This window comes from Fundulus heteroclitus, chromosome 13 (assembly GCF_011125445.2).
Source record: "Fundulus heteroclitus isolate FHET01 chromosome 13, MU-UCD_Fhet_4.1, whole genome shotgun sequence".
In the NCBI taxonomy this organism is placed as follows: Eukaryota; Metazoa; Chordata; class Actinopteri; order Cyprinodontiformes; family Fundulidae; genus Fundulus; species Fundulus heteroclitus.
In genome coordinates, this window is record NC_046373.1 from 12,860,859 (window position 1) to 12,887,214 (window position 26,356).

At 41.3% G+C, this 26,356-nt stretch overlaps 1 protein-coding gene across 44 annotated transcripts in view; it reads right to left on the reverse strand.

Annotated features, from left to right (window-relative positions):
- Positions 1-4,521: 4,521 nt before the first annotated feature.
- Positions 4,522-26,356, reverse strand: part of clasp2 (cytoplasmic linker associated protein 2) — a 79,092-nt gene continuing 57,257 nt past the window's right edge. For 14 of the 44 annotated variants that reach the window (XM_036145084.1, XM_036145085.1, XM_036145104.1 and 11 more), the window contains 20 exons: positions 25,906-25,968; positions 25,222-25,328; positions 25,059-25,082; positions 24,745-24,900; positions 22,827-22,918; positions 22,666-22,729; positions 21,836-21,895; positions 21,531-21,533; positions 20,897-21,060; positions 19,535-19,613; positions 17,551-17,694; positions 15,701-15,844; positions 15,480-15,586; positions 14,340-14,481; positions 10,869-11,049; positions 10,587-10,780; positions 8,674-8,802; positions 8,039-8,245; positions 7,834-7,950; positions 4,522-5,910 (listed from right to left, as the gene is read on the reverse strand). In XM_036145084.1, the coding sequence (XP_036000977.1) occupies positions 5,833-5,910; positions 7,834-7,950; positions 8,039-8,245; positions 8,674-8,802; positions 10,587-10,780; positions 10,869-11,049; positions 14,340-14,481; positions 15,480-15,586; positions 15,701-15,844; positions 17,551-17,694; positions 19,535-19,613; positions 20,897-21,060; positions 21,531-21,533; positions 21,836-21,895; positions 22,666-22,729; positions 22,827-22,918; positions 24,745-24,900; positions 25,059-25,082; positions 25,222-25,328; positions 25,906-25,968 (2,255 nt within the window). In that variant the 3' untranslated portion in view covers positions 4,522-5,832. The remainder of the gene's footprint in view (positions 5,911-7,833; positions 7,951-8,038; positions 8,246-8,673; positions 8,803-10,586; positions 10,781-10,868; positions 11,050-14,339; positions 14,482-15,479; positions 15,587-15,700; positions 15,845-17,550; positions 17,695-19,534; positions 19,614-20,896; positions 21,061-21,530; positions 21,534-21,835; positions 21,896-22,665; positions 22,730-22,826; positions 22,919-24,744; positions 24,901-25,058; positions 25,083-25,221; positions 25,329-25,905; positions 25,969-26,356) is intronic. The other 30 variants (XM_036145118.1, XM_036145116.1, XM_036145109.1 and 27 more) reach the window with 13 other exon arrangements.

The following is a 26,356-nucleotide window of genomic DNA, read 5'->3' on the forward strand; positions in this document are numbered from 1 at the left end:
TACCTGTACTGACCTTTAAACTACAAGAGTCCAAGCTCACCTTAACGTTACGTAAGATGAATACGTTTTTAAATCTATGCAAATACAAGTAGGATTAAAAAGGAGGACCAACTGAATAAAATAACACTTTAGATGCAGCTCACTGGAGGATTGTGCAACTTTTTTGAACATGCTTGAGGGCCCCACATATGGATTTGGGGGGGCTACCTGGTGCCCACAGCCACCATGTTGGGGACCCCTGACCTAGACTGATGATAATCCTACAATATATATTCAGTTAGCCCCCCTTCTTTCTGGAAGACAGCAGCCACACCCCATCTTTATATATATATATATATATATATATATATATATATATATATATATATATATATATATATATATATATCCTTAAGGGAGAACTGAGAATCAAGACAAAAAAAATCCTTTAAATGATTACTTTCTTTTATTGCATCCACAATGTCTGCATGAAGAACTTAACCATACGGTTTGAATCAGCAATCTCTTAGCTTCCAGCAGTCATGGGCGACGTGGGTCAAATGTAACGTTTTAAGGTAGCATAGCTAGTTTAAAAATGATGTAACCTAGTAGAGTTAGGGCGAGGGACAGGTACAACTGTCCCCTCATTGTGTTAAACTGACCAAATGGTGAATGGATTAAATTTATATAGCACTTTTCCAGTCATGTTGACCACTCAGAGCGCTGTACACTAGAGCCACATTCACGCCATCACACTGGCTAAAGCGCACACATTCATACTGACAGGAAGATCGGTAGGGAACTTGGTTTAAAGTGCCTTGCCCATGGGCTCATCGACACGTGACAGGGGGAAGTTGGAATCAATCTCACAACCTTCCAATAATAAAGAGATATACCCATTGAGCCACAGCCACCCTGATGTTGATCCTGGTTTCTTTTGTACATTCCCAGCTCATTTTGTGTGTGTGTTTCTGTCTATGTCTTTGTTAATAAATATTTTTTTCAGTATTAAATTTGTTTTAGTCACCAATAACACCTCTGGCCTCAAGGTCTCCATTTTTGGATCCATTCTTACCATCTCGGGTTTATGTTGCTGTTTGAAAAATTCTTGTGGATTCTCATTATCTTCTAAAAAAAACAATATCAATGTATGAACTTTTTCATGTGACGGTATGTAACGATGATGTAAATATGATCGCTTATGCAACACACGTTAATAAAAAGGTGCTAGTATTTAGAAAATACTTTAATGGTAAGGCAGAAGTGTAAATGTATTTACTCTACTAAAATTAAAAAAAAAAAATTTAATTCCAATTCCAAGCAGAAAACTTTTAGCTATCAGGCTCCTCTCCTGTGGAACCAACTCCCAGTTTTGGTCCGTGAGGCAAACACCCTGTCTACTTTTAAGACTGGACTTAAAACGTTCCTTTTTGACAAAGCTGAGAGTTAGAGTGGCTCATGTTACCCTGAGCTACCTCTGTAGTTACGGTGCTATAGGCTTAGGCTGCTGGAGGACATCAGGGTTTATTTTTCTCACTCTGCTGAGTTCTCCTACTGTTCTCCAATTTGCATTGTTTGTTGTTTGAACTTAACTTTATGTTCTGCGTCTTTTTCCCTTTTAAAGGGGAGTTTTCCTCTCCACTGTCGCTTCATGGACGCTCAGTATGAGGGATTGCTGCAAAGCCATCAACAATGCAGACGATTGTCCCTGTAGCACTACACTCTTTCAGGAGTGAATGCTGCTTGTCAAGACTTGATGCAATCTGTTGAGTTTCCTTTGATAGGAAACTTTTTGACCAATCGGTAGGATTTGATTGAATTTGACTTTGTTACGTACATTGAGATCACATATGTTGTGAAGGTTAAGGTGTTTGGATAATGTGCTCTTATTGCATTTATTTTTGCTAGTCTTGCCATTATACTGTGTGCTGTGTGAAAATTACACACTGCTTTAATATGTGCTAATTCGTTGGGAAAAAAACATCTGGTTTTTTTTTAGAAGTCATTGGGGTTGTAGGGCATGGATTGGCAACCCAAGTGAGGGCTGGTGGCTTATGATTTTTAAATATATCTCTGCCTGTACATATCCAGTTTAAATAATTAGGTAGTTTCCAGGGCTCTGAAAAACTGGACTGGACATAGTGGAGGCAAGTTGGCCATTTGATTCAGGTGTGTTGGACTGGGGACCCATTTATAATCTACAGCACACCACCCCTCAAAGGCTGGAGTGGGCCAACCTTGCCTTAGTTCAGACATTTATTTAGACAGTTAAAGGATAGTTGATGGTAAAAATTCGCCGTTTTTTTACGGCCCAGTTCTGCTTTTGGGAGAGTGGCCAGATTGTGAGGTATCTGCTGGATTGTTTGGTTAAAATGCACTTTTTTTAGCTCTTAGTTGGACTGAATTGACTAAAGTGCTGATGCTTGTTTCACATGTAAAACATTTTTCTGATCACAAGTCTGAGCAGATATTGTGGTAAAACATTTTCGCATAGACATTACTTTTAAAATAAATGTTATGCTATTTGATATTTTAGTCATATTATTAACTAGTCATTTTGAACAAATTCAAACATCCACAATTAAAATTGATCTATAGAATAAAGCAAATTCATTAGCCAAATTCCTAATAATATTGACAAATGTTTTCAGTTATATTTACTTAAAAATATAACTGAAGGAAGAAAAAAAAATAAAAAAATTCAAGTTGATTTTTATATATGGTTGAAACTTATGACAGTTTAATTTAATGACATGTTGGGGTAATTGGGCCAAATCTATTTATTCAGATATAAATAAAAAACTTAACTACATCTCATTGTTGATGGTAGGTCTTACCTAATTTCAAAGCTTTCGTATCTCACTATTTTTGACTATAAAAATATTTCACTGATTAAGTTAGATACAGTAATGTTTTTTAGAGTGAAGAATGAGTGAACTTAAGTCTTTATTTTGAGAGACACGTGTACATAAACCTATAATTACTTTAATAAAAAAAAAAATCTTTCTAAATGTTTTTTCTCTAACCAAATTCTGATGCTTTTCTTTACATTGAAACCTAAAATTGGATATAAAACAGTCTCTGAAATAAAATAACATTTTATTTAGTAGGCATTCAAAAAAACAAAAAAACAAAACAAAGACTAACTTGTGATAAAGAAAATAAGCATTCTCTTCCTCTCCTCTACTAAAATCACGAGATGCTTGACTATGTGAACATTTTATTTGTTGCAGAAAGGTGATGGGTATATATTTTTTGTATTTTATTGATATCAATATATCAACTGCTAAGATTTGTTAAATGTCATGCAAAGAAATGAATATGTACATTTCTATTTTATCCATTTTTATTCTGTCATTAATTGGTCAGTTTTATTGTAATTTGGCTTGCTAGAGCTTGCAAAGGTATTTCTGCATAAAAAAAAAATTGTTGGTGTACAGCGCTATGGTCAACGGTGTTGTTTTAAAGTCCTATATAAATAAAGTTGCTTTATTGTATGAAGAAGCAAATGTGCATTCACCTGAAATTAAATGATTATTTGCTGTAGCCAATATGCTGACCTTACTTGGTACAACCTTGGAAAAAGTTACAGGTCAGGCCGGTGCTGAGTCTGGTACTCTCTTCAGCTGCTCCTAAATATACAGCCCAGAGAACGGACAGATGCATAGCTGAAATTCAGCACCACCAACTTAAATAGCCATATTGCATAAGGCTTAAACGTTATCTTTTACACGATGTCTGAAGGAGGCTACTTTATATTTAAGAACTGCATGTGGCCCGCGTTTGTTGTCTGCTCAGCACAGCTTTCAGGTAGAGTTGCTACTTGGCTTGTTTTCAGCACCGAGGAGTTTAAAAAAAAAAAACTCTTAAAAAAGGCAGGTTATTGTTCTTTATCAACTAAAATCACTTAAAGCTGGTTGGCTGCTCTGTTCACATCCATAGTCTGGATCGATCAATAGATCTGGGGTTGTTTTCTGAGGTTATCTTCAGATCTTATGCACCTGCTGCATCGTAAATTGATCCATTTGACTTAAACATATTGTGACGGCCTCACATCCAGTGTAACGTTTGGCACAAGATGGAGAAAAATATTTATTTTTATTCAGATTTTTTATCCAGTGTCAGGTCAAAAGGTTATTTTCATACTCTCCATTTTACTTTTTTTCTTTTTTTTTAATTAACAGATCCTTCTGACGAGGTGGAGGCGGTGGACTTTGGCTGTAAGGAATAATTTAGAAAAAAAAATGTAATAAAAAAATGTAAGTAAAGAAAAAAAAAGTTTAAATACTTCTGTGGTTAAATTTGGTAAAACATTTCAACTGGTTTGACATTTATAACAATCTAAAAAAGGTAAAATGGAAATTCATTTAGTGTATTTTTCTGAGGGAGTTTAAAGGATAAGTTCTCTAAAGAACAAATATCTGCTGGAGGTAATATGAATTCAGGGTTTAGAGTTCAAACCGTTTTCTCTTCAGAAAATAAATCCTGAAATTATTAAACCAAGCTACAAACAGGCAAAAACAACTCACAAGAAAACATGAATATCTGTACAAGTTTTTGTTTTTATTTCGTTGTAAGCACATGTTTGTAAATGCACAAAGAAAACTAAAATGTTATAAGGAGAGAGGAAAGAAAGACAAACAGGGAAAAAAAAGAAGAGAAAATTGAAGAAATGACTTGTTTTCCAGATCTGTAAATAATACATTTCTACAAATTTCTTCTCAGCAGAGAGACACAGAGAGAAAAAGGTGAGCGTAAGACTACGGCACACGCAACGGAGAAACGGAAACTCTCCTAGCCGACACTGTTATGGAGGATCCATTTTAACATCATATATAGTTACATGTCCACAAAGTGATAATTAGCCACGTCCGGTCATACTTCATGTGTAAAGGAGCCCACGTCTTCGTCTTAAGCGGGCTGATGAACTTTGGGGATAAAACCACCACGTCTGAAAGCGCCTGGTTCACATTCATTTAAAATCCCAGTCAGCTTTATGCCGGACCGGACCTCAATAAAAACGTGATTTCCTTTAACTTTATTTTCAAGCGTAGCCAAACGTGTCGCCGCAGTCTGGATTTCACCGGTACAGTGACGTGCGTTAGTTTGCAGCGGGGGCGGGGGGGCGGGTTGGGTCGTACCGTTTGTCAGCACCTTTCTGGAGAGGAGAAACAAAAAAAAAAAAAAAAAAAAAGAAGTGTAGCTTCTTGGTGTGTGAACGAGAGAAAACGATATAGATTAAAAAAAATGAAAAAATGATTCACTGCAGTAAAGCCTCATGGCTGTGACACCATGTAAGCTCGTATTCCCGGCAACCTGGACCCGGTTACCGACCGTCCAGGAGGGAAAACTGTGAAGTTTGTTCATCGCAACTTTTGGTGAATATTAACCCCAGAAAACAAAACAAAAAAAATAAAAACTTAGAACCATGCAGATGCAGCACTCCCTATTGACATGAAGCTGTTGCTGAGGGCGGACGCCGTTGGACGGGACGGACACGTCTCCTCTTCATCCTGGAGGGAGCGAGTGGTTAGAAACCTGGGAGAGCGGAAGTGGGCCGCCGTTTCTATTTAATCCAGGTTTATGGGGTCAGTTCAGTCTGAGGCGAGGGTGGGAGCGCTCAGCGAGGTCGAGGAGAACTACAACGTTCCTCTCCTCTGAACCACGACTCCCCCTCTCTTGCGGTGAAGCTGGAAACATGAGCACTGTGTGTACTTATTGTGTGTGTGTGTGCACCAAGTCTTGTTGTGGATGTAAGCAGTCTGCCCCGCTTGGTCTCCGTCTGTGTGTGTGTGTGTGTGTGTGTGTGTGAGATCTGAGGGGCAAATGTTTCATGTTGGCTGGGGACGGCTCCTATAGGCCCTCGGCAGAGGGATCGGTCCCTGTGGAGCCGGACTGCGCCCGCTTGATGTACAGATTCAACAGCTTCAGCTGCAAAAAGAACAGATAAAAAAGGGTCACTGTAAATTATTTCCTCTCTTTATTTGCCATTTCAATTACCAAACTTACCAACGAGATGCAAAGTCTTGCAAGAATATTTATCCCTTTATACATTTTGTACAGTTAAAGCCACAAGCTATTGTGTATTTTATTGGGATTTCAAATCAGACAAACAAAATACGGTTTTCTAGGGAAATGCAAGCAATAAAATAACATTTCTGACCAGCATTTGTTCTACCCCCCCTTGACTCCGACATCCCTAAATAAAATCCAGTGCCTCTCATCCTTCAAAAAACCAGAGATCAGAATCAGTAAATTTAATCTAACACCAGAAACACAAGGCTGAAACGGTAGAACCTGCAGACAAGACAACACTAAGGCTACGTTCACACTGCAGGTGTTAATGCTCAATTACGAATTTTTTGTGAAATCGGATTTTTTGCGTGGTCGTTCACATTTCCAAATATATGCGACTTGTATGTGATCTCCTTTGTGAACTGTATTCATTCAACCTAAGTGTCCCGCATGCGCACTCGAGGATGCGATGATGTCACACGTAGCAAGCGTCCTCAGTGTTTGCGGAAGTAAACATGGATTATAATGCTGGCGCGCATTTTGCGGTCATTAATTTATTTTCTAACCAGAGCTTTTCGTCCATTGACTGCTCTTCTCATTGTAGTCCGGTATGGGTGTCGTCTTTCTTCCTGCTTCTGCATAGCAGGACACAGAATAGTGACGTTTGTCGAGTATCAGTGACGTACAGGTCGGATAAATGGGACCCGGCCGTACAAACACAGGTCACATTTGAAAAGATCAGATACGTATCGGATTCAGGACCACATATCCAAGTGACCTGGGTCGCATTTGAAAAAATCCGATCTGTGTCGTTCAGACTGTCATAAAAAGATCAGATCCAGGTCGCATATGGGCAAAAACCCCAGAATTGGGTCACTTCAGGCTGCAGTGTGAACGTAGCCTTAGTTGTGGACTTCCATTATTTGCACTTGATTGAATAGCAGCAAGAAGAAATCCAGTGTTGGGGTCAAAAAAAAAAAAAAAAATAGACAACAACAAGACACAGCAAATACATGCACTGCAAAAACGGATCTAAAAATAAGTAAAATGTTCTTAAAGTTAGTCTATTTATCCTTGATTTGAGCAGGTAAATAATATTATCTGCCAATGGAATGAGTATTTTCAATCAATCAATCAATCAACTTTATTGTCAATTTCTTCATATGCTCCAGACATAATAAGAGATCGAAATTACGTTTCTCACTGTCCCACGGTGAAGACAAGACATAATTACCAGACAAAGTACACAGACAACATAACATTCAGATAAAAGTAAATAAGAGGGCACATGCAGTGAAGAAATAAATAAAAGCAGCAAAATTTGGTTTTAAAATTGTACATGGACAGTCAATAAAATATTAACCCCTAAAATAAGATATTTAGACATCCTGCACTTGAAATAAGATGATGAAGATGAATTGTTCCTGTTTTAAGTGCAAACATCTTATTCCATTGGCAAATCATCTTATTTACCTGCTCAAATCAAGGACAAATACATTCATTTTAAAGAACATTTTACTTATTTCTAGTTCCGTTTTTGCAGTGTGAAAGAGGATTTTCTGGTCAGATGAGCTAAAAAAGACAAAAACAACAATGCCTCAGGATGGACCACGGTGGTGGCAGCATCATGCTACGGGAAGGCTCGGCTAGACGGACGCGGTTAAGAAAGCCTAAACTAAAACTGGACAGAAAGGTGTTTCAACGCTGCAGCTTCACTGAAACTTCAGAAGACGGATGCCTAAAACCTTTGACGCCATAAGCTGCCAGTATTCAGAAGTAATAAGCTCTGTTAAAAATTTGTTTTCAGATAGGTTGTAAAATCGTTTGTGATGGGCTCACCTTGCTGCTGGAGAGTTGGCTGAGGTGCGGTTTAAGGTCGTCCCCTATGACTGCATGGATGGCCACCAGGCAGAACACGCAGGCCTTCCTCACGCTGCTCTCAGAGTTATCGTAGCCCTGTTGGGAAACGGTTCAACACGTTACGACTTTTAGCTCGTTGCTGCCGTGATAAACGGCGGATCACAGGAAGGAGGAATGGTGTTACCTGGATGAGTCCTGGCACTATCTCGGGCAGCATGCCGGCCAGGCCCTCGCGGGGAACCCTCTCCACCACCTTCGTCTGCATCTTGATGGCGGCCAGGTTGATGGGGTAATCGGCCGACTGGATGATGGGACACAACACCTTGATGCACTGGTCGGGACTGATGGACAGTGCCAACATGGCAGCCGTCTCCTCAGCAGCTCGGACCACCTTCATGGCAAGGAGCAAAAAACGAGACGAAAAAAACAAACAATGCTTCATTTACTTTGCATTTTGAGGCAAATATTAAGTAGTAGAATCTCTTTACACTGCAAAAAGGAAACTAAAAGAAGGTAAAATCCTCTTGAAATTAGTGTATTTTTCATTGGTTTGAGCTGGTAAATCAGACTATTTGCCAATGGAATAAGCTTTTTGCACTTAAAATGAGAACAATTTATCTCCATCTTATTTCAAGTGCAGGATGTCTAATTATCTTATTTTAGGGGTAGAAATTCTCATTCCATTGGCAAATAGTGTTATTTAGCTGCTGAAATCAAGGAAAAATATACATATTTTAAGAAAATTTTACTTACTTTTAGTTCCCTTTTTGCAGTGTATTGTCTACTTGGAACCATTTTTTCATGTGCGGAGTCAAGTACCTCTTTGTGCGGGTCTTTGTGAGCCTCCAGGGCCTTCATGATGGTGAGCTCTGCATAGTTCTTGAACCTCCAGGGCTGCTTACCAAGAATCTCCCTCAGCACCCGCAAAGCCAGCGATCGGATCACATACTGGGGGGGGAGAGTGAAAAGGAGGAGAGGTTGAGGTTTCCAGCTCGGCTCTCTTCTCACCGGGTTTATAAGGGAGTGTGCACTGCAAAAATACAACTAAAAACAAGTAAAATTGTCTTGAAATTAATGCATTAGCTCTTGATTTGAGCAGGTAAATAAGACAATTTGCCAATAGAATAAGATTTTAGCACTTAAAATAAGAACAATTCATTTCCATCATCTTATTTCAAGTGCAGTATATCTAATTCAGGGTGCATGCTCTTTTTCCAAATTAAAATTCCAGACTTTTTCCAGACTTTTTTAAAACTGATATATTTTTTCCCAAGACCTTAACTTTATGTACTTGTATACTTGTGTGCCTACCGCCTACTTCATTGGTTGAGATTGTACAAACTTTTTATTAGAAATGTTAATTTTTATAGGCTAGTATTCAATGAATAAATGCATTATTCACAGTAAATTATGCTTTTACTGATGGAAACGTTTCAAAACATGAAAATCACAAGTACATGAATTTCACATCAAACAAGTGTTTGATTCCATTAGGCTAATACAGTACGTGACCATTTAGTAAAATTATTAGTGATGGGTCGATGAGGCGTCATGAAACGTTTCGGCACATTGCAACTCTGTGCCGATACTGTGTCACTGAATACTGACACCTGCTGGACCTTAAAAATCCCTACAGGCAACCTGGTTGACAGAGTTAACTGACACTGATTTGATGACCAAGCATACACAATACAATTTAAATCATTGTATGTTGCATTGTATTATTTTATATTTTCATTTGAATTAAACATATATTTGATTTTTTTTTTAGATGCAGTCAATAAATAATGTGAAGGAGGATGCTTGTGGACTGGCTTTTTTATTTTTTTTTTTACAAATGGTTGATCGGGCGCTGTGTTTAGTTACCTGACTGATATCATCTGTTCTTAAATCGGACATGCTGAGTATGACAAAGGGAGGAAAAACTACTCAGAGTAGCAACTTTCTACTCAATGTAGATCAGCCGTTTTTTTCTGAAACGACGCTCAGAACAAAGACGCACATCGCAACCCGCCCAACCATAAAAGCGTTGCAGAACCCATCCATCAGTGGTGCGCTCCGATCAGCACCTTGCGCTCACAGAGCGAGACTGTGGTACAACACCATCACACCAGAGTTGCAAAATAGTTAAAAATTAACCATTATTAACTGTTATTTTGTTTACAGTTCAGCTTGGATTTTCTTTACTGCGCAGCATAGCTCTGCTGTGCGCGCTACTGTGCGCGAATGCACACGCGTTCAGCTTAGAGGGAACAGAAACAGTTTGGCGCGTCAGTCAGTTCGAAACAGTTCCTGTATCGGTCACGTGACTTTTCCGTAGCAATACACACATCGACACGGGTTTCGCTCTATGAGACCGACATGCGCCGACGCATCGGTGTTGCCGGACCCATCACTAAAAATTATAGTTTTATAGCCTACCTTCCTATTTCTCATTTCACAATGCCTTTGAGCATACTGTAAAATTCTACCACACATTTTTTCCCCATACTTTATTAAGACTTTCACACAAAATTCAAGACTTTTCAAGGTCTAGAAAAGAGTGTTTAAAAATTCCATACTTATTAAGACTTTCAAGACTTGCGCAAGCACCCTGTAATTATCTTATGTTAGGGGTAGAAATACCCATTCCATTGGCAAATAATCTTATTTACCTGCTCAAATCAAGGGTAAATACATTCATTTCAAGAAAATTTTACTTATTTTTAGTTCTCTTTTTGCAGTGTGTGTACCTCTCTGTCGCCCATCGTCTCCAGGAGAAGCAGCAGGATGGTCTTGAAGTGTTCGTCCCACACCTGCAGCGTGTTTTCGTGGATCAGCTTGCGCAGCTCGTACAGCGCCGCCTTCCTCTCCTCCACGCGCTCGTTGTGGTTGGACAGCTCCTTGAGGAGCTCGGCCACTCGCTCCGACTGGTCCAGGCCGCTGTCTGTTTCCAGAAAGAGAGAGAGAACAAGTCGCCATGTGTTCAGGCTGTTTCAGGCGACTGGTTGTAAGGTGCGTCGTCGTTCGCGTACCGTCGGTGAGCTGACCCAACTCCTCCAGGCTGATGTTCTTCAGGCTCTGCTTGGAGGGCGAGTCGTAGAAATGGTCGTGGCCGACCCGGGGGCTGGAGGTGAGGAGGGGGGTGTTGAGGAGGGAGGTCTTGTTGTCGAGAGCCGTTCGACCGCCGTCCATCAGGTCCGACACGTTTCCCCCCTGTTCGTTTAAAATAAAAGGACAGATGGAAGCAAAAACATTACAGATTGAGCCGTCTTAAAAACTAGAATACATTTAGTATTAAAAAACGCCTTCCCCCCCCCCCACTTCCTATACACTGCAAAAATAGAACTAAAAATAAGAAAATATTTCTTCAAATGAGAGTATTTTTCTTTGATTTGAGCGGGTAAAGAAGATTATTCGCCAATGGAATAAGATTTTTACACTTAAAAAAGGAACAATTCATCTCCATCATCTTATTTCAAGTGCGGAATATCTAATTATCTTATTTTAGGGGTAAAAATACTCATCCCATTGGCAAATAATTTTATTTACCTGCTCAAATCAAGGAGAAATACATTAATTTCAAGGAAAATTTACTTATTTTTAGTTCTCTTTTTGCAGTGTATGTTTTTGTACAAAGAAAACCCTGATAGAGAAAAAAAGCTGTAGAGTTTATCATAATTAAACTGTTTTCCTAAAACAGTGAAGAGATATTTTAGCCTTGTGGTTTTAAAACGGGAACGGCTCCATACTTCCTGTAAAATCAGCCGACCGGTCGACCGAGCGGCTCAGCGGATTTTTGTGTAAATCTGCTAGATTTATCTGAGCGGTTAGAATAATGTTACTACAGATTCATCGATCAGAATTTGATCTGCAGACACAGACTGTAAGCAAGTCTGCTGGAGATGATAAAAAGCTGAGCTGATCGCCATTTGACTCATTTTAACCTATTCAATAATTTCACACACGCACACACACACCTGCTGAGGAACCCCAGAGAAATCCTAGTTGAATTTCTTTATTTCATTGACTTATTTTTAGAAAGTGGGGCTGCACCCATATTCTCTGAAGTCCAACAATGTCTCAGTTATTTCCATTTGTCTTTTTTTTTTTTAAACTAACTTTATTAAACAAACAAAGCACAATATAGAAATAATTGGTACATTTTAGTCCCACACTTCTTCACCTCTGGTTGAAAGTCACCCATAAGATTTCCCTCATTCTCAGTTTACAGCAAAGGACGGGAAAGGTGAAATTAAATCGCTTTAAGCGCTATAGCGTCGCTGCATCTCTACAACTCCCCCATAAATCTGATAAAATACATCAGAAAACATTTTACAGCATAGGATGCAGGCCTGCAGACTCCAACTCTAATGTTTGAGTCTGTTTCTCTAAAACAAAAAAATAGCTTTTGCATTTTTAGTTAATCTTTATACGCTGCAGCCTAAGGTGCAGCTCGCTGACGTTTTCAGCTCCTCAACACCAGAAACTGGGAGTCTGTGTCGAGCGCATGTTTGTTTCCAGCGACATGTGACCCATCAGGGGAGAAGCGGGGCCGGCTGTACGGTGGTCCTGCCTGTGTGTGTATGTTTACGCTCAAAGCATTGAAAGACTACTCTGCGCGGGTCGGTTAGACGAGTCAGGTGTGGCGATGAGACGAGTTGGATTTCAGACGCATGTCACGGAGAAAATGTCAGCAGGTCACGCCTCTGTAGCGGAGAACAGCGTGTCCTTAAAAGGGGGGCCGTGTTACTGGGAAGGGCCGGCACGGCGTCTTGAATTGTAAATTTATCCCGAGCGAGCAGCCGGACGAGAGGAGCGCCTGAAGATGGGAAATTATTGTTGACTGTAGGCTGGCCAAGCTGGCGGGACGTTACTGACACGCTAAGACTGTTAGCGGAGGATTATCTTTACGGTCGTTCTCCCCGTTAACAGCCGCGGCGTGTCTCCGTTCCCACGCTGATAAAGGATCACATGTCTCACACACACACACACACGCAGAAAACACGCGTGTGTTTCATAACTGCTGCCTGTCAGGCCTTCACAGAGCATCTTTTTTATGTTTGGCTGCATACGGAGAATTTACGATCTACCTCGATATTCTGGCCACCGAAATAAACCCCCGGGTTATTTTAACCCGTCTTGGCGCGCTGAAGGTGTTGTTTATGCCACACAAACGCCAGCTCAGCTTTCTGACCGCCCAGTCAAAACATTTTGCTTCGCTAATCTTTTAGGATTACTTTCATAAAAATGCTAATGAGCACCTAAAAGTTGATTGATTGATTTATATTTTTATAAATATATATATATATTAGGGCTGGGCAAGTTAACGCGTTAATTTCGCGTTAACTCATTAGACTATTAACGGCGATATTTTCTTTAACGCGCGTTAACGCATGTTGGTCACATGCTTTTATTTTGTGAAGGTCTGTTGCTGCGGTGTAGGGGTTTGAATCAGAACAGTAGGTGGCGATAATGCGCCAATAACCTCGCTGTCAGCCCAGCCTCAGATTCAAAGAGGAAGAAAGGTGCTGGCCGGAAAAAAACACAGCTGACATGCGGAAGGCGGTGTTTCCCGCAGGTACCGCGAGCGAGCTTAGGCGAGGCGAGGCGGTGAGTTGGCGGCCGGAACAAGTTTTGTGCGGAGCGGAGCGGGGGGGGGGGGGGTCTGCATCGACGCCGTCAGTGAAGTCGCTTCTCGTTTCAAAGTATCCATGTGTTTTTGCCTGTTTTCCCCCTGCCATTCACTATATGCGCGCGAGAAAGCAACAACAAAAAACCGCGTGTCAACGTCAAATAAACGCAAGCATATCGAGTTAGCAAGCATTTCAGTTTAAAGTTCTTCCAGCATGGAATATGACAGAAACAAGTTAGTTGTAACCACTGCCAAGTTAAACTTTGGTATTGAACATAAAATGGTAATGCTGCTCCCTGCTGTTACCTCAGAAATTGCCTGTTTTTGGTAGATTTTTTCCCCATAAAGAGAATTCCCTGTCAGTGGCAATAAGCTTTAATTTATTATTATTGCTATTTTTTGTTTTACATGTTTAAGTTGAGCTTTACACTAAATATGTGTTACTGATAAGTGCTACAAATGTTACAACACTTTTGTTCATATGGCAGCAGAACATTAAAATAAAAGTGCTCTTTACACTACTTTTGAATTCATTCTTGGAGTTTGTAAATACAATGCGATTAATCGCGATTAATCGTGATTAATCAGTGCGATTAATCGCGATTAATCGCACTGATTAATCGCGATTATTAATCGCGATTAAATATTTTAATCGTTGCCCAGCCCTAATATATATATATATATATATATATATATATATATATATATATATATATATATATATATATATATATATATATATATATATATATATATAAAAATCACAACATAAATCCCAAAATTGCTGTGGGTCGTCACAGAAGCAACATCTGTGGTGCGTTTTGCAGCAAAAACCCTTCCTGGCTGTGAACGAGCATCAGCATCAGCTCACCTCGTCTCCTTCTCGCCGCTGGACCGGCTCGTTCATGTCCTCCTGGCTGCGGACGCTGAAGTTCTGGATGGCCTCGGTGACGCCTTTCAGGGAGCTGTAGATGTCCTCAGAGTTCAGGTTTTCCGGGTCGTAGTCAAATGCACTGCAATGGACACATATTGGTTATGAAGAAAAACAGAGGCATTTACTGAGAGGTAGGGCTGTGCAATATATCCAGATAAAAAAAAAGACAAGGTGAGACTATATTAAGATGGTCTACATACTACGTTAAAATTATACTTTAATGTATTCCAGCAGGTTATTTTTCAGCCGTTTCTCATATTTATCTACAGCTGATTGGTAAAAAATGTGCCTGTGAGACGTTTGGGATAAAGCTTTAATTCAGAGATGCCTTGTTATAATTACTTGATGAAAATAACAACCAGATAAATCATGCATACCGGCATTCAGCCTAAAAATAAATATCAGGACACTGTTTTTGGTCTATATCGCCCTGCCCTACTGAGACATCCCAAATTTTTAGTGCAGCTCCAACTTTATTGTTTTAACTTACTTTTTTCACCATGCTTGAGATCAAGTGCACCCAAAACTACTAAGTTGGTGTTTTTTTAGTTGATTTAATGTTTTTTCCCCCTCAGCTGAGTTCTTTTAAATCAAGATTAAAAACATTTGTTTAGGATCGCCTTAGATTGTTCTAGTTAAACTGTTTTACTGAAACATCATTAGTTCAAATTTGTAGTCCAACTGTTTAATATTTGCTTTTAGTTTCTGTTTTGCCATTTTTATTTTGATTCATTTCTTTTACATTTTATTCTGTGTTTATTTTCCTATGTTTTAATCATATATATCACTCTGTATTGTCTTTGCACTGAAATGTGCAATACCAATAAATTTGCCTCGCCTCAATAAATCCTTCGCCGACTTTTCTTTAGGTATTTTTTAAAAAGCCACAATGTTGGGCTGTTAAATCCTATCACACAGGGTCAGTCCTGTTATTTATAGCATCCTCATAAAGCAAGGACTTCATATATTTGGCCTGGATTTGTCCAAAGTGGTGTGAAGCAGATCATCATTTCAACACCTGCAACTTTTAACTCATCTGTTAAAAAAGAGCCAGGCGGTGTCGGAGGAATGTGCTACCTTGGTGAGGGGGTGTTCTGCGAGGTGTTAGTGGGCGAGGTGACGGGACTGGACCAGCTGGCTGGAGACCGGGGGGTGTGGCGCGTCAAGGGGCTGCCCATTGTTGCCTGAAAATGTAACAGAGACACCAGGATGTGAGCCGTTCCACACGGTAGCGTAATGACTTACAAAAGTAGCCCTCCACGTGTGTGGAAAGCTCTCCCTAGCTCAGTACCACCCACCTGGGCCGCGCTGCCCGTGTTCTTCAGGTGGTTCTGAAGCAGCTTGGTGGCTCCGTCCTGGAAGGTTTTGGGAAGGGCTGCCAGCAGCATGGTGAACTCCGGCGTGTTGAGCTGGAACAGGGCGATCAGAACCGCCTGTGCTGCCTGTTGGGGCACAAAATCATTCAGGAAAAAGTTTCTTTTAGGGACAAAAGTGTGAACCAGGGAGCGAAGAAGCTCCTGGCAAACATGTATCGATACCAACTGATCCGCTCCTGCGTCACGGCCACAAACATCAGTGCATTTTAAATGGACTGTACTTATAAAGCGCTTTATGAAGTCCTGAGGATCCCAATTATCGGGGTTTTGTGTGATAAAGCGACAATGTAAGGTATGATTGTGAAGGAGAGGGAAAAATATGGATTTTACTATTTGCATCGCAAAGAAATCTTCAAGTGTGGCGCGTATTTCTATTCCTGTCGGAGACATTGCTTTATTCTATGCACCCCTGTGTTTGCAGCTAGGGAGGCAAACTAATCGACTTACCATTAATTGTCGATTAATTGTTTATTATAAAAGTTTGTTCCATCCGATTAACCGAAAAGGTCCGCTTACAGACCTTTCAGCGCCATCCAGAAGAGGACGCTGCCGCTCATGCTAATGTGGAGCCAGACCGCAGTACAAAGACGGCGGTACAGACAGAGTCCGGCGTGGGATTATTTTACACCATTTAATGACGAAAGGGATGGAAAAATGCTCTTCATGCAGTTCTGATTTTAAACATGAACACTCAACAAGCTCCTTAAGTTACGACCTAAGCATTAGCGGTAAAAATTGTAGCACGAGAGAAAAAGACATGATGCCAAAAACACGGTTAATGATGACGATTTTAAGGGTTTCACATATTTTATTCCATTCATCTCATTTGTTTCCAGTCAGTAAGGCTCCTGTTTTGTGATATTTTATAAATACGTTTAAGTTTAATAATGTGTTGCTTATTCAGTCAGTATTTAATACAGGCTGTTAAAATATAATGATGTGACAAGCTGTGAAACATGCAAAACAAGATGGCAGCCGTGCCATTATGAACAATGAAAATATAACAAAACATTTACTGCTAGTGGTATTACACATTGAGCTAAGAACAGGCTTCACTGCAATTGTGAACTTCAAACTAAGTTAAAAAAAAAAGTAAATAAGTAAATGAAGTACCTCGTATTATGGTAAAAAAAAGTTTCCACTTAACAATATTTTGACAATACAATTGCCTAAACATATATCCAGCATCACATGCTGTTCTCTTCATGGAAACCCAATGAGTGTATTGGCAAAATAAAATCCAGATTTTCCAAAAATGAAATCTTAAAGAATTGTAAATTCAAATTAATCGATTAAATCGCCCAGCCCTAATGTGACTTTTTAAATTCAGCATCTTGTTTAAAAAAACAGCCCTTCATGTTTTGGAAAGACCCGCTTAATACAAGAGAAACTCAGGTAAGATTAATCAGATTTAGATTAATTCATTAATCAATAACTTGCATCCCTCTTTACAACATTACAAAAGTAAAAAAAATAATTAAAAAGGGTTTAAACAGTTTTGCAATGTACTGGAGAAACTGTTAGTGGCAACAATGAGTAAAAATGCGGTTGCCGGCATGTAGGACTGACTGGCAGCTTAAAACCAGAGGAGAGTCGTAGAGGGACTGATGCACCTGCAAACTGAGAGAAAGCTAAAAAGGTCTCTGGAGAGGAAGAACAACAAAAAGCTGGACGTTCAGATTTACTAAGTCGGGTACGAATGACAAACTAATCCCGTCCTTGGAGCTTCCCTACATTAACGCAGCGGCACACGGGTCAGTCGGGGCCGGTACCTTTCTGACGTCGGAGCTCTTGGGTTCGGTGGTCCAGGTGATGATGCGGGAAACGGCGAGTCTCGTCTCGCTGGAGTTCACGAAGTCCGGCGCCTCCATCTGCAGCGTCAGCGTCTCGATGTACTTCAGAATGGCCACTTTCACCTGCGCCGCAAAAACGCACACGTTTAAAAAACACAGATCGCTAAAAGCAGCCTGGAGGCACACGCGAGAAACGACAGCGTTGCAAACACGCATGAGGATGAGCGCCGATGTTCACAGGGAGGATATGAAACCAGAGAGGATCCTTTACAGCTCTGCAAATCTTTGATGAATCAGTGGGAGAAGATCACCAAAACTTAAACAGCGTCTACGCTCATGCTATGCAACAAAACGGACAAATCTCAGCATTAGACCTGATGGCGAATGACGAAAACAAAAAGGAAATAATAAATGCCAACATTCACCGCAGACTCCACAGCTGATCCCTGCCCTCATTTCACCCGATCTACATCGGCCTCTCACGGGCCAGCACTTCCTCCAAAAATCACTTAGCAGCGCCGTGCGCGGCATACGATTGCTCCCCCCGGAGCGCACTGACCTGGGAGGACTGGCTCCAGGCTGCGGCCTGCTCGTCTAGAGAGCAGGCGTGGCGCCGCGCTCTGGGGGGAAACAATTTTACCCCGGCCCCTCCCCTGCCTCGCCCGCAACACGAGCTCCGCACAGGCTTCAGAGAGAGAGAGGAGAAGCACCGCGTCAATCAACGGGGGAGACAGGGGAGGGAGGGAGGGCAGGGGGGGGGGGAGAGATGGAGAGGAGCATGGCAAGGAGCAGCAGGATGAGGAGGGGAGTGGCTGGGGATCAGGAGGAGAGGAAAAGTAGGCGTGGCCTCCTTTAGAGTCGACGTTTATTACTTTGCAAACCCCGTTCATGACGACTCCGATAACTTCATCAGCTTTTTGTATTTTTATATTTATTTAAAAAGGGGGATTCATTTGCATAGTGTACACACAAGTCTGCAGAAATACTAAAAAAAATCCTCTGCCTTATTTCTTTTTGTATTTGATTTTTTTTTCCTTTTTTCTTACCTACTCCTTTTGATCCATGGTATAACGAGGACACAGTGTGTCTATATATATATATATATATATATATATATATATGATGCACCTCGTCCTATTTGACACCTTCTTCCTATGATTACTGAGCCGATGTGGCATGTGGATTTCTCCAATGTGAGATCAATAAAGCCTATCTTATCTTATCTTAAATACAGGATTATGGCCAAGGCCATCCTTTAGGTACTTCTCACCCCATTTATGAAGCGTAAATAAGAAGCTTCACTATGAAATTATGGCAGATATTCTACAGAGGTCAGGCTTTAAGAGTTAGACGCATAACAGAGGTCTAAATGTACAAATATACTTCTTCCATCCTGTATTTTCTTTTTGTAAACTTAAAAATCACTTAAATTAAAGGCCTTTGCCAGACAACAGCAGCTGCTCTGAAGCCGTTTAGTAACAGCTTGTATGTTGGATCGCGTTAACTTCCTTCAGTCTACCTTTCCTCTCAGGTTAAATGTCACCGCTAACCCCGACACAAGGCTTAAGAGACCAGGGATCTACTCGTACCCGATATTTTGCAGTGAAGGGGTTAAACTGTTCTGCTGGTTCCATAATTTAAATGCCCAGGCCTGGAGTTCAGGGAATGAAGCAGATTAGAAAAAGGAAGGAGCAGAAAATGGGGTTAAAAATCACAAAGGAGACAACATGAGGTGAGTGGAGGAGGTGAGGAGGGACGGGGACTCGGAGGTGGCGTAAAAAAAGGCATCGTCGTCCAATCACAGGCCGGGATTCATGGTTATGAGGCACGCGCAGCCAGGGTGATGGGCAGGCACCGAGTTCATTAATCCAAGCAGAGACCACGGCCGTTCTTTTTTTAATACAGCTTCATGTGCATGCTTCCCGTCCACTGGACCGCTCTAACACATGTGAACTGCCAGTACCTTCAGGCTGGGCGTCTGCGTCTGGTCCACGGTGAACCTCATGAGAATAGTGAACTGGAGGTCGTTCGGAAAAGACTCCCTGGAAGAGAAACGAAAATGCGTTAATCCGTCGTGACGTCAAACAAGTTTCAATTCCTGGGTTTAAGCGGTGGGATTTTTCCAGCACCTCTGTAAACCAATATAAAGTAACCTGGGAGACGTGCTATGATCATGATCCGTTTCTTAGTGTCAGAGCAGAAAGAGCATGAGGTGAAACGACCATGTGGAATAATAACAACCACCTAGATGACTAGTTTGTTGAACTCGAGGTAAACACGTCACATAGTGTGACAGAGGATGCCAGACAGTCTGATCTGTTGCTGCAGCCGAAACATGTCGAGAAAGGCGCAGCTCCCACCATTGACAGCGCAGCAAATTACAGCTGTCAGGCTCTGCAGGGAGGGAGAGGACGAGGAAAGGGAGACGGCCTCAGAGGTAGTCATTTTATGAGAACTCTTCGCCCTATGTTAAAGGTATATAGCAACGTTATATGCTTAAAAAAGTATATAACCAAAAACAGTTTGATCATGGTAAAATAAGGATATATACACCAAGTGTCCATCCTGATAGTGTTTTGATGGTCCTTATTGAGGCTAAATAGAACCCAAAATCGAGTGCGATGAACAGACGTGGCGCCATCTAGTGACAGTATCGCAGAACTACCATAATCCCGGTTTGCTTAATTAATAAATCAAAATTAAATAATGCTGGATCAAGCCTGACCCTCTGAAATACCTCGCAGTAAAGCGGCAGCTCGTGTGATCGAGGACCAACAATTATTAATTAAATAAGCCGATCTACAGCAACTTTAAGAGCCTCGTTTCAGAACATTTACTCACGTCAATCAACTCTGCGGTCACATCACGGCAGCTTTAACGTCCGCTTCAGCGAACACCGACGTTTCGTACTGTATTCACAGCGACATCCCAGTCTTTTCACTCATGGAATCATATTTTTTTTGTGTTTTTTTTTTCCCACTGGATCTTGAACCTTTCTTCATTGTTTCCCCTGAAGATGCTAATAGCCGTTAGCCGCTTCCTTGTCTTAACCCCTGCTGCACATGTGCAGTACGTACTTCCGTTAAAATAAACACGAGGCTTTATCAACAAATTGAGCAAAAACAAAAGCACAAACAGTAGTATATTCATAAAGATTGAGTGAAATTGTAACATTAATGCCCTAATTTTACTTTAGCCTCATTGGTTCTCTCCTTATGGACATTTACTGTTTATGTTAGAAACAAAAGTACATCAGGGTTTTTAATCAAAACGTGGTTCGTTCTTGGCCCCCAGTGTTTGCCTGCATGTGAGAAGACGGCTCTACCTCGTGACATCCAGAGCTCTCTGAACTTTGGCCTGCACGGAGCCCAGCAGGTCCGCTCCCATCTTCTTCAGCAGCTGTGTGAGCAGGACGAACAACCAGTCCTGCAGGTCCTCCTTATGGACCAGGATGAAGTCCACCAGCGTCTCCAGGAACATACTGAACACCTAAACACACACATGTGGGATATAGTTACGGTCGCCTTCTGTGATTCAGCCATTCAAAAAACAAACAGTGGAGCTCATGCACAGATACACACAGAAGCATGCATACAGATTAATCTGGAGCAGGGATGATGCATTAGTTCCCACTGTGGAGTTAGTGGTTATTCATTATTGCAGCCGACCATCTTCATTCCCAGTCACCGAGTCCACATAATCACCCAAAACGACCATCAGTCACCTCATTAAAAACAGACGCAATGAGCTTTTTACTTGATGGGAATTAAAAACCAGCGTGGTTAAGGGGTAACCAAGCGGTAACCATCTCTAGGTGCTAGAAGTTGATTTCAGCGGGAAAGCAAATGTTCAGGCAGGTTAGTGGATGTTAACCTCGATTACCGATTACCAACCAGATTAATGAAGCATATTTCCATTCATGTTAGATAAACACGGTAACGCTGATTGGCCAAACTTACTCTCTAAAGAGAGTTCCAGGGAGGGGGTGGCATAAGGGAGACAGAAACACACATCTGTTAGCATCCTAACCAAATCTGCACTCAAGCTGGTCAAACTAAAAAAAATCCATCGTTGGCAACAGTTTCAAAATCTTCAAACCACTTTAAGTCTGGAGGAAATGTTTTGTGCACTTTAGCAAACCAAAAAAAGAAATGAAAACATATGACATGACATGACAGGAAGAAAAAAAAAAAAAAATAGGGGTAGGTGTAGGAGCAGAGAGAGAGATGAAGGGAGGAGAGACATCCATGATGAGATGCGGTACCTTGAACGAGGCTGAGCTTATACCGGATTCTGCCGTGCCGTACACCCTGCCGGAGTCTCGCTGAAATTCATCAAACCGTCAAACGTCAAACGAGTGGCAGGGAAGAAAGCTCGCGCACCTTACACATGGGTGCGCGAGGCAATGGAGCACTCATGCCGCCGAAAGAAAGGTGGCAGTGTTAGAAGGAGGGGGGGGGGCGAACCACAGCTGGTTAGTCAGAGAAGAGCTGGCAGCCCAAATATTGGTGTGTATGTGTGTGTGTGTCTGACTTTGTATGCAGTCAGGGTTGTTGGGAGGGGAAAGGAGGAAAAACTGTGTTGGTGGGGGGGGGGGGGGGGGGGGTGATGGGTGATGGTGAATGCAAAGAGTGCAGCCAACTGGTTGACTGCTAAAACGGTGACAGAGCAAAATGCCACGGGACGGCGGAGAGTTTCAGATCACACGCAAAAAAAAGGTAAATAAAATCAAACCAGGCACGGGCATGCCGTTAGAAAACAGAGCATTTCACACTCTGCATGCCGCTGCTTAAGTCTGGAGGAGTATGTCCACCGGTGTAAAAATAAAAAATAAACACATTTTGTTCTGTTTATCCCATTGGTTGGTCCAGATTAGCTGAAGTAGGCGTACACAGTGTGTTTGGTAAAGTGAGCGTGTGCGCGCTGAAGGAGGCAACACTGCTTGGGATTTGGCAGAATCCGGTACGGTGAGAGATGGTGGGATAAACAAAGTTAACTGAAACCGAGGGAAAATTAAAATGGATGGAATAATGAGCTTTGTGCGATGCTGTGTGTGTGTGTTGGTGTGTGTTTGTGTAACGCATGCGTTCATACCTTACTGTGAGGGTCTGCAAACATCCTGGTGAAGATTTCACACAATCTCTTCAACTCTACCCGGCTGGCAGGGGAGAAAATACGAGATTCAGATCATCCATGAGTTTGTCTTTAAAAAAAAACAACAACAAAAAAACAATCATGTACGTTCTGTGACTGACCTGAGTGTCCGCTGGTTCTTGAGCAGAGCCTGCAGGCCTAAAAGTCCCTCCTTCCTCTCAGACCAGTTGGCACTGGCACAGCGGTTCAGCACCTGCAAATCACAGCAAATGTAAGAGCTGGTTAAGATTCATCCATCGCCACCAGGAAAAGGTAAAAGATATGAAAAGATTTTGCTTTACACTGTATTTGTGTTATGACAGATGTAAATGTGCTTTAAGAAAATAATTCACAAAGCTATAGTTGGTAATCCTGTTCAGATACACTTTGTTATACAGGGTAAAATGGTCCTTCCATCCTGAAAGTAGTCAATATATTATGTATTCAGAAAAAGGAGGTTAATCTTTGTGGGAACTGCAGGTCTGTAAAAACTAACCCATCCCTGCCTCTTGGACCAAAGGGCACGGACTGATCATTGTTCCTGCTCTCACCCGTAGACGTTATATGCTGTTAGTCAAAATAAAGCCAATTATCACAAGGCAGCTTTTTAAAATAGTGATTGATGCATTTGTTTAAGTCGCTCCATCTTAGGGTTAGTGATTCATCCATTAAATCCCTGCAGGTTGTTCAAAATTCTGCAAAACGACTTAACTGGAACAAGGTCTGAGAAGTGATGTTACCCCCAGACATCTGGTTGCCTGTACCTTTCAGGATTGACTAGTTTAACCTTCTTATCTGTCAGTTTTAGCTTCTAACTTGCCTGTTTACTTAAATTTTGTTATTTTCAGCTGTATATGTACAGCACTTTGTTGACCGATGTTATTTTAGAGAGTGTTTTATAAATAAATGTGGTACACTGCAAAAACAACTAAAAATAAGCTAAATTTTCTTAAAATTAGTGTATCTGTCCTTGATTTGAGCATGTAAATAAGATGATTTGCCAATGGAATAAGATTTCTGCACTTAAAATAGGAACAACTCATCTCCATCGTCTTATTTCAAGTGCAGGATGTCTAATTATCTTATTTTAGGGGTCAAGATACTCATTCCATTGGCAGATAATATCATTTGCCTGCTCAAATCAAGGAGAAAAACCCACATTTTAAGAATATTTTACTTATTTTTAGGTCAGTTTTTGCAGTGTATGGCATCTTTTTGTTGGTCTGTCGAATCAAATCCAAATAGAATTAATTTTATGATTGTATCGCAACATAGTGTAGAAAGGTTCAAAGGGTCTAAATCAGGGGTGTCAAACTCATTTTGGTTGAGGGGCCGCATTCAGCTTAATCTGATCTCAAGAGGGCCACACGAGTAAACTCATTGCAAGATTAAATAGAACTAATAAATGTGGACTTGTTCATTTTTATATTAAGTTAATTTCACTTTTACACAATATATCATGAATAACCTCAGCGTTTTTAAGAAAAGTATGTGCAATTTCAACAATACTTTTATTTAGTTAAACATTTACTTGTGCATTATGCATAAGAACTGATCACAGTGATTGTACAATGTTGAAAAACATTTATTCACATTTTTTGGAACTTAAAAACACTGTCCTGCATGACAAAATACATCAAACAGATAAAAATTAAAACATTATTTGAATTTTTCCACACCTGAAGCTTAATCTGCTAATTAAAACACAGCGCCCCTCGTGGACAATATAGGAACTGCATATTTTCAATTAAACAAAGTACGTGTTTTTTCAATAATTGTTTTATCATTCTCTTCCTTTTATCTTTTCCACTTGTGAAAGTCAAATCTGATGAGCTCTTTGTGGCATCTTATTGCCACATTGCCAGACAGGACACTGGAAAAAAAAAAAATAATAATAATTTTTTTTTATAATGATAATGCATTTAGCCACAGGGCCGGACTAAATTGTTCGGATTGGCCGGATCCGGCCCGCGGGCCGTATGTTTGACACCCCTGGTCTAAATACATTTGTAAGCCACCGCATCTTCTCTCCCCGCCTACCTCAGCCACGTCTTCGGTTTGCCTCATGTAGGTGGGGATGGCTCCTCCGTTCCTCGAGCTGTAGGACCGCTCCGAACAGGCGCTGGATGCGTCGCTGTTGGCGTCGTCATCAGAGTACATGCTGTAGTTCTCGTACCGCCGCCGTGCCGGCTTCTTCTGCAGGAAAGAGAGGGTGAGTGTAGAGGGAAAAAAAACAACAAAAAAACGAAGAAACTAACACCGACTGGCTCCTGAAGGAGAATGCAAGCGAATCTAACACAACAAAAAAAACGCCACACAGGACACTCGGGTATGATCCAGGAGAAGAACCTGACCTTTGTTCTCATGTCTCCCAACAGCTGACAGCATTAAACAGAGGTAGAAACCGGGATTAGTGAACACACAGTCATGCACCCAAGGAGATAACAAGCTGCACCTTTGATACAGTATTCATCTGTGGAGTGTCTGTGTTAAGGTGTGAGAGTTTCCTGTGCGTACCAGCGCATCGGCGAGAGCCTCTTCTACGTCTGAGCCGGTGTTGAGGACCCTCATGGCGCTGACGGAGGAAGAAAGACGACTGGACTGACTGATGCCGAGACCTGATCCTGCAGCTCCAGGGACGGTTGCAGAGAGCGAGAGGAGGGGAGAGCATGGAAAAGCAGAAACAACTTGTTAATAGGCCTTCAGGATAAAACAAAAGGAAAAAAAAAAACTCTCTTTCCAGTCGGCTGGATCTACAGATGACTGGAAACTCACTAACATCCATATAACGTCACACCATACATTATCCTGATCCTGTAAGTTAATGTGATGACGTGTTAGACAACATTGGACTTGCCACCGGGGGGGGGGAGAAAGGACGACTGAAAAAACACAAGAGAGCATGTTGGCGATCCTGCAGAGAAGGGTGAAAGCTAAATAAAAGAAAATAAAATGGATTAAACCGGAAATGTGGTTATCAAATGGCAACTGAACGGGCGGAAGCATGCGATTCCACTGGAGGGGCTCAATATCCTGGAGCAGAAAAGTAAAGGTGAAATAAAATGGAGGCACAGACGAGCAGATGATGGGAACTGAAAACAAAACAAAAAACTAAAACAAAAAAACTAAAACAGCCAGAGAGGCTTGGCCAAGAAGGTGGGTGGACGAAGGGGCAAAGAAATAGATGTACTCAGCCTTCACCTGCAGCCCCAAAAGCATCAGGTGTGTGGAGTGCTCCGGTGGAGCGGGAGTAGCTTCGAGTTGCTGCAACCAAGATTAAGACAGACACACACATACACACAGAGTTTAACAGCCGCTCGCCCAAACACAAGAACCACACGCAGGAACGTCACGCAGAGCGAGCGCGGAAAAGAAAGACGGCTAAAAACAGAAACGCCTGCTGCCGCTCTCCTGCAGCAACAGCTTCTAACCATCATACGGGGGTGTTGCAAACTTATTCATGTTGCCTGAACTTGGTTCCATATTTGCGAAGCGTTTCATTTGTGTAGAATTTTTATGTGGAGTAACAACAATAAGTGACAAAACTGTGAAGTGGAAGGACTTCCTTGCTAAATAATGCTCTGAAAACATGTGTTGTTAATTTGTATTCAGCTAAAATAAAATCTGATGCAACCATTCGCCTTTAGAAATC